The 8,813-nt window shown below is 33.9% G+C and overlaps 1 protein-coding gene across 1 annotated transcript; it reads left to right on the top strand.

Moving 5' to 3' along the window:
- Positions 1-2,983: 2,983 nt before the first annotated feature.
- Positions 2,984-3,973, top strand: Or4a68 (olfactory receptor family 4 subfamily A member 68). The gene has a single exon (XM_087655045.1). It carries the CDS (start codon positions 2,984-2,986, stop codon positions 3,971-3,973), a length of 990 nt encoding a protein of 329 aa, XP_087511171.1.
- The last annotated feature ends 4,840 nt before the right edge of the window (positions 3,974-8,813 follow it).

The raw sequence follows: 8,813 nt of genomic DNA, 5'->3' as shown, positions 1-8,813 counted from the left end.
GTGTTAAGAGAGCTATATGGAAGAGGGTTAGAAAGTTAGTAACAGATAAATTATGTATGACTCCAAGGAAAATGTACTATTTTATTCTAGATATGTGGAGATTTTCTTTCAACATCATGTATGTTAATATTTTAATGCAATTTTCAGTTAAAATATTTTTTGAGAATTTTTGTTCATAGTATTTTCGTCATATTTACCTTCTTCTCTTATTTCTCTCCCAGTTCCACCCTCATTCCATATCCATACAACAGTGTGTCCTCACTCATTTATTTTCATATCCATCGAGTGCAATTAAAACTGCCTATATACTCTTGGGTATGTGGCTAACCATAGGAGCTGGTTATAGTTACTGCAAACATATTCTTAAAAGAAATGACAACAACAAAGCAATCTCATGGCAGCTACTAATCTTGTAGCTTCATCCTTTACTCTGAGGCACCAATACTACTAAAGTTTAGAACTATCTCAACAGTGTTCCAAGAATTAGAGCATAGACTAAATCATACTGAAATTGCAAGCTCTCAGCCTCTGTGCCTTAGAAATTGTTGAAGAGTGAGTATCTGGTTAAGAGTGGATTTTGATGGGATTTTGGTGGGTCAATAATCGTGAGTTCTTCCTTCTTTGAGCTGATTTAAATGTTCCTATATTCATGTATTTCATAATGTGTAGCTCATTGATTTGCAAACATTGTGTGTTTGTGTGTGTATATGTATGTATATATCAGGTTTTTGTGTGTTTACAACATAATTTCTATATCCTGTGGAACAGTTAGCTATTGTCTCTATTCTCTCCTACCTATATCCAGGTCACTTTTTCTCTAGGGATTTTCCAAGGGAAGAGAGCAGGTTGAGGAGTGTTTGATTTCTTAATTTGAATTTGCTTCAAGTGTTCTAACTGCTAACCTGTGGAGACCTATCCTTCCCTTCCATTAGCAAAGAGATAGTCTGTAGCCACCTAATAAGTTAAATGAACTATTTTTTTCCTGTTAGAATATCTCAAGAGATTCTGAAAACTCAGTTATGCCAAAATGTCTCAGTTCAAATTTAGCCTTTGAAATGTCAATTGTTTTGCGCATCTATCACTGCTTAGAGATGTTTTGGAATGTCTTGACTTGTTGAGATGAGAGAATGGAGAAAAGGAGTCATGGTCTTAACTAGAAAAGGCTTTTTTGGGACTTTGGAACGAGAAAATGACTGAAGAGATCTGAACATATTGATTAAAATCTTGTCAGTTTTGAAAGAGGTTATTTTCAGATTTTCTTTTGTTAGGGTAAACCATCAATAGCTAAAGTTCATTGATGTTACTGTCAACCCTTATAGCAAGGTTCTCATGATGGAATGAAAGTAGAAAATTCACCTTCCTAAATGTAGTGTTTACTGTGTAATTTAATTATTATATAGTCCACTCAATACAGGCTTATAAATTAATTGTTTAATTAGGTCAATTTTTACAGACTTTTGCTAACATTACATCATTGTTCTTTATGAGAATATTGTCAGAGAGGGTAGGAATATTCAGTTACTTTATAAAGTAACTATTGGAGTAGAAGTTAAGGAAGGGTTTTTATATTTGTCAATTAATGTTTTTTATAGGTATGTATAACCAATTCATCCTTTCTATAGATAAGAATAATTTCTGGATCAAAGTCAAACTCAGGATATCAAATATTGAAACAAAAGTCTGGGGATAATAAACTATTCTTATAATGTTAATGAACAGAACTAGGTGGCTTACAAGTCTCATTGGCAATTACTGAATTTAAAAGAAAAGTCTTAAGGTATTACAAAAGATTAACTGGCATGTGCATCTTACATTGTATTCATTACAATATAATTATTGTTTAATTTTCACAATGTCAAATAATAAGTAATATATGCTATTATATGTATAACAGGAAATATCATTTATCCTCTCATTTATGGTCATTGTCATTTATCACCTTATTTATGGTTATTGTATTTTATATGATTATAACAAGAAAAATAAGTTATCTTGGGTATATTAGTTAATGTATTTTTATTATAGAATGAGCTAGAATGTAGGGAAATAAATGTAAACTGTGTTGGGAAACTTGGTATGTACTTTTATTTATGAAACTAAAATGACCCAAGGAAAGTTTTTTTGACATATATAGACAGTCATTATACCCAATAAGCAATATTCATAAAATTACTGTTTTAAATTACAATTATCTTTTAATAACTACATTGCATTATTTATTAAATAAGTTTTCTAGAAGAATGTTAATCCTTTAATATTAAGTAAAAAATATAGTAACATAGCTTTTATAGCAATCAAACCCTTAAATGATATCCTTCCAAGTTAAGTACTCTAGCATAGCTTCTTGATGTATTTAAGTCAAGCACCTTAATGTGAAACATAAAAAGAACTAAGTCACTTGAAATCTTTAGCTCTCCTATGTAATTGTCCAATGTAAATGACAATTGTTTGGACAAAACGTACAATAGCTTTGAGATGGATGTTCCTAGAGCAGAAGACAATATTACAAAGATAGGTCTGAGAAAACAACACCCAACTCAAAGAACAGATTATTTTAGTTGATTCACGCAAATTTATTTTCAACTAAGTGTGTGGTGGATTTCTTAAATTAATAACTTCTTTTGTCATTTCTAAGACCTGCGAAAAAATAATGTTTTAAATAAGAAGTCTAAGGATATTAATGACTTAAACTCTTGTTTGCTCTTAGGTACAAACATTCACTTAGGTCTTGACAACAAACCTATTAGCTGTGGGCTCAACAAAATGAACTTATGGGAAATATTGTTATGAAAAACCAATGGTATAACATGAAAGAGGGATTTGTTAAATGTTTATTAAAAATTACTTGGTATTCACATCTAGAAATGTAAATGAAGATGTTGTCCATGATAAAATGATTCTTGGTGATGTTTACAATTTCATGGCAGGTATTATCCTGAGTTCTTATCTCCAAATCCACTCCTGATGATTTGGAACAGATTAAATGGGAAAGAGCAACAACGTGACAGAGTTTATCCTGCTGGGTCTCACTCAGGATCCTGCTGGGAGAAAAGCACTGTTCGTCATGTTTTTATTCATCTATATTGTGACCATGGTGGGCAACCTACTCATTGTGGAGACAGTTATTGCCAGCCCCTCCTTGGGCTCCCCAATGTACTTCTTCCTTGCCTCTCTGTCACTCATGGATGCTGTTTATTCCACTGCCTTCTCACCCAAGTTGATTATGGACTTAATCTGTAACAGAAAAACAATTTCTGTTTCAGCTTGCATTGGCCAGCTCTTTGTAGAGCACTTATTTGGTGGTGCTGAGGTCTTCCTTCTGGTATTCATGGCCTACGACCGCTATGTGGCTATCTGTAAACCCCTGCATTATATGACCATCATGAATCGTCAGGTTTGCATTCTCCTATTGGTGGCAGCCTGTGCTGGAGGTTTTGGCCACTCTTTGGTTCAAGTTATTGTTGTCTACAACCTCCCTTTTTGTGGCCCAAATATCATTGATCACTTTATCTGTGACATGTACCCATTACTGGGTTTAGCATGTATTGACACATACTTAATCGGGTTCACTGTGGTTGCCAATGGAGGAGCAATTTGCATGACAGTCTTTATCCTTCTCCTCCTTTCCTATGGAATAATTCTAAACTCTCTTAAGACTCACAGTGAGGAGGGGAGACGCAGAGCCCTGTCCACCTGCAGCTCTCATATCACAGTGGTGGTCTTATTTTTTGTTCCCTGTATCTTCATGTATGTTAGACCTGTCTCCAACTTTCCTATTGATAAATCCCTAACTGTAGTTTATACAGTTATCACTCCCATGTTGAATCCTTTAATATACACTCTGAGAAATGCGGAGATGAAAATCTGTATGAAAAAACTTTGGTGTGAAAGATTAACTATGGAAAGATTAAGAGTGTTCCCTCACAGAACACATACTAATTGCAAGCTACAAATAGGCAATAAGTTCTTTTAAAGGATGATGCAGTCTGCCACTGGAATTCTTTAGTTTTGCTTTTCTTTATGCAAAGCCACTAAGAGGAGAGTAAAATTTTATTGAGATTAGAAATAATGTTTAAAGAATTACCTGAAGATGAATAATAAAGATAAAGATTTTTGCATATTATACATAATGAGAGAAATAAGCTAATTTTGTAACTATTTTTTATTAATTCTGGATAGGATATAAAAGTGAGTTTATTATTTTCTAAACCATCATCAAATGATATCTACTTTCATGAGAAACTAATGAGAATAACACCTCAATAAAGTTTTGTGGGAAAAAGAGATTCTCTATTATAACTATTTATAATTTGATCTGCATGGCAGATATTTATACCAGCTCAGGTGGGGGATTTCTTTTATTTCCTGGCCCAAAGTCTATATTTTCTGTCTCATATATATTAATGCTAGACCATATTGTGATAAACTAAAGATATGAATACTTTTGCTCTATGAGATGCAGTTGAAGATAGCACCAGATTACAGGTCTTGGTGAGAGAATTCTTATTATTTGGAAACCATATTATGCCATATTATGATCCCATTTTTGTTATCCTTCACTAGTTGTCATGTATGATTTTTCTGCCTTAAAAAGAATAGATATATGTCATTATTCATATTATTAAAATCAATAAAAGATATGATTAATATAAGAGTGTTTATGCTAAATGTGGTTACTTCAGTTAGTCAATTTTTTAATGATAGATTTTAAACTTATCCTTTTTCAATTTTAGAAGCATTTTTCAGTCTACAACAATGTTGGATCAAATATACTCTAGAAATAATATATTTTATTATCAATAGTCCTAATTCTGTTATTGGGAGGATATTTAATAATAGATGAGGCTGTGTAGAATGAATAAGGCTAGTAATCTAAGATGCAATGATTTCTTTTCTTTTCTCAAATATTAAATCCTAACCAGTTTCCCATCCCTTCACTCCTCCCAGTTCTGTCCAATCCTCAGCCTTCTCTCTCCTACCAATCTATTCCTTCTCCCATTTTCCTTCAGAAAAGAGCAGGTCCCATATGGATATCAATGAAACATGGCACAAGAATTTAACAAAAATTCCTTATATTAAGACTGAAAAAGGCAGATGGTATGAAGAAAAGGATCCCAAGAGCAGGCAAAAGTCAGAAACAATCACCACGTACACTGTTAAAAGTCTCACAAGAACACCAAGCTACATAACAATAGCATATATGTATAAGACCTAGTTCAGACCCATAAAGGCTACCCGGTGGTCAGTTAAGTCTCTGTAAGACCTAGGGATTGTTAGTTGATTCTTTTGGTTTCCACATTGCCCCCAAATGCTCCCATTTCCAGTCATCTTTCCATGTACTCTTTTCATTTATAATTTCCCCACCCATTACTACCTGCCCCTAGTCCACCTGTGAATTTTATTGTATTTCCTCTTCTCAGGAATATCCATGTATCCCCCTTGAGCCCTCCTTTTTATTTGCTTATCTGGGACTGTAACATGATAATTCTTTACTTAACAGTTAATATTCACCTATAAGTGAGTACATACCATGTTTGTCGTTCTGGGTCTGGGCTAGCTCAGTCAGGATAATATTTTTCTAGTCCTGTCATTTTGCCTGCTAATTTCATGATGTCATTGTTTTTATCAGCTGGGTAATAACACTTTGGTGTATAAATCTATCTGTTTTTTTAAATCTAGTATTCAGTTGAAGAACATCTATGCTGTTTTCAGTTTCTGGCTATTATGAATAAATCTACTATAAATAAAGATGAGAAAGTGTTTTTTTAGTATGATGGAGTGTCCTTTGGGTATGTACTCAAAGGTATATATTTGATCTTGAAATAGCTTGATTCACAATTTTCAATTTTCTGAAAAATTGATATATTGATTTCTGTAGCGGCTATACAAGTTTATTCTCTGCATAGCAATGGATGAGTGTCCCACATGGTTTTAGTATAGAATTCTACCAGATTATCAAGGGAGAGCTAATGCCAATGTTACTCATGTTATTCCACTAAATAGAAAGTGAAGGCATAGTACCAAATTCATTTTAGGAGGTCAACTGGAAATCAAGTGGATACATGTTTGGTAGAAAGAAGTTAAAGTATTGTTATTTGCCTATGTTATGATAGTATACATAAATGACCCAAAGATTCTACCAGAGAAGTCCTATAGGTAATATATACCTTTAGTGAATTAGCTGGATACAAGATTAACTAAAAAGAATAAATAAATCAGTAGCCTTTATATATAAATGGCAAAGGAACTCAAAATGAAATCAGGGAAACAACACCTTTCACTATTCAAGAAAATATTGCCTTTGATTATTCAATTCCCAAATAAAAGACACATGCCACCGTTAGTTTATAATAAGACTTTATCAGCACTAAAGCTGGACAGATATCTCTCCTAGATGTTATTAGTATATACTTTTCTATCAATAATTCCAAGTTATTATTTACTACTGTCCATCTGGACTGTTCTTAACTCTAACTGGCCAGCCCTCATTGCCAAGATTTTAAGATCTTTACCCCATGGCAACTTCTTCTCTCTCCATCTTCCTCTCCTCTCACAGTCTCCTGTGATCTCAAGCTCAGGAACCCCAAACCCTGACTATGTATCTTCTGCAACCTACTGGCTGTCAATATCTTTATTTAACCAACAGTTTTAAATTATGGAGCAAAAGATTGCTGTGAGAAACTATGTCTTGCGGGCCAGTATTTGTCATAAAAATATGTATCAAAAGAGAAAGTCTCAACACTTCACAATAGCCACAAATAGCATAAAATATCTTGGGGTTACTCTAAACAAGCAAGCCAAAAAATTGAATGACAATAACTTCAAGTCTTCAAGGAGAGAAATTGAAGAGATATTGAAACATGGAAATACTTTCACATTCATGGATTATTAGGATTTACATAGTAAAAGTGCCCTTCTTACCAAAAGCAAGCTACAGATTCACTGCAATTTCTATCAAAATTCCACCGAAATATTTTACAAATCTTGAAAGAGGAATTCTCAACTTGATTTGAAAGAACAAAATTCCTTGGATTACTGGAACAATCTGATACAGTAAAGAACTTCTGGGCATATCACCAATCCCTCTTTCAAGTTGTACCCCAGAGGTATAATAATAAACTCCCCCATGGTATTGGCATAAAAACAGACAGGTTGATCAATGGAGTTAAATGGCAGACCCAAAGATAAATCCACACATCTATCACCACCTGTTTTTTGATAAAATAGCCAGAAATATACAATAGAAAAACACATCTTCCATAAATTGTGCTGATCTAACTGGATATCTTGATGTAGAAAAAGTGAAAATAGATCTGTATCTATTAACCTGCATAAAACTCAAGTGCAAGTAGGTCAAAGACCTCAACCAAAACCAGATACACTGAACCTGATAGATCAACAACACAACAATGCAACAACAGCAACAACAATACAACAGCAACAACAACAACGACAACAACAACAAGGAACCACAACAGCTACAACAAAAATAAAGCCCGATAAACTACAAAACTACAGTGCATCCATTGTCAATGATGACAAATGAAGAATGTCCTTACTTACTTGTCCAAGGTCACCTGACATAGCATGAAGAACTCAGTCAGGCAGGTTGGGAGGGGCCACAGCAAAACTGAGGCTGTGACAATTTTTATTTATTTATACCTTTATCAAAAAGAGAATGTAATGGCAATTGCCAGGATTGATACAGTTTTAATTTTCAGGATACAGTGAAGTTAGAAAAGCTACACAGGAAACATAAGAGTTATGTCTAAAACCGATTGTCCTGTCAAACTTCAATGTTTTCTTGACTTCCGAGGGAACATCAGTGAAGCACAAAGTGGCCAGAACACTTGACTGCCTGAGAAAGTGCATGGGTTTCGGAGGAACTAGAAGGTACATAGTGCCTAGGAGCGATGGACTCTAACCTGAAGAACTTAACATGTATGTTTCTCAAGGCAGCCTGGCCAAGCCCACTTCATGGTACCCTGCAATGGAGAAATGGATCAAGGAACAATCATGGATGTCTTTTGGACAGAGAATACCTTTCAGATATGCTGTATTTTCCTTTTTTTCCAGAACACATATAACAAATTCAATTAATGCTGAAACTATGTATTATTATTATTATTATTATTATTATTATTATTTTACAATTTAATTAATATAATATACTGGTGGTAAATAAAACTCACATGAACATAGCTTTATGATATAGTGTGTGTATAGGATATGTGGAACCCTAATTCAATCCTAAGTACTGCAAAAACAAAACTAAACTGATATGGCTGGAAATGGTAGCATGCATTTGAAATCCCAGCACCTGGGAAGTGGAAACAGAGTAATCATGAGTTCAAAGTCATTCTGGATGAGCTCCAGTGCCAAAAGTAAAAATAATTATCAACAAAAGTCATATGTTTGAAAGAGCACAAGGAGGGGTGTATGGATTTGTTTGGAGGGAAGAAAAAGTAGAGGATAAACATAATTTCAAAAATAGAAGAAACACCTAATAAAAGAAGAGAAAAAGAATGAAAGAGAAAGAAAACCACTACCACCACCAAAACCGATGACAATAATCAATAAACTAGAAAACTCCAGTGGATTCATTCTCATCAGACATTATTAGGAGACTTGGAACTATTCTGAGTAGCCACTAAGTGTTTCATCATATTACTAATCATCAGAAAAGGGCAAATGATAGCTAGAAGGAGATGCCATTTCATATCTGTCAGAATAGTTGCTAGCAAAAGACAAAAGTCCTGGAGTTGGTGATACGAGCTTGTTATTCCAGCATCTGGGAGACAGAAACAAGAGTA

The sequence above is a fragment of the Rattus norvegicus genome, chromosome 3 (genome assembly GCF_021556685.1).
Source record: "Rattus norvegicus strain SHRSP/BbbUtx chromosome 3, alternate assembly SHRSP_T2T, whole genome shotgun sequence".
Taxonomy (NCBI): Eukaryota; Metazoa; Chordata; class Mammalia; order Rodentia; family Muridae; genus Rattus; species Rattus norvegicus.
This window is presented reverse-complemented; position numbering and strand designations above follow the sequence as displayed.

Coding starts and splice junctions, on each gene's coding strand:
- Or4a68 (XM_087655045.1), top strand. CDS start 2,984: ATGGGAAAGAGCAACAACGTGACAGAGTTTATCCTGCTGGGTCTCACT.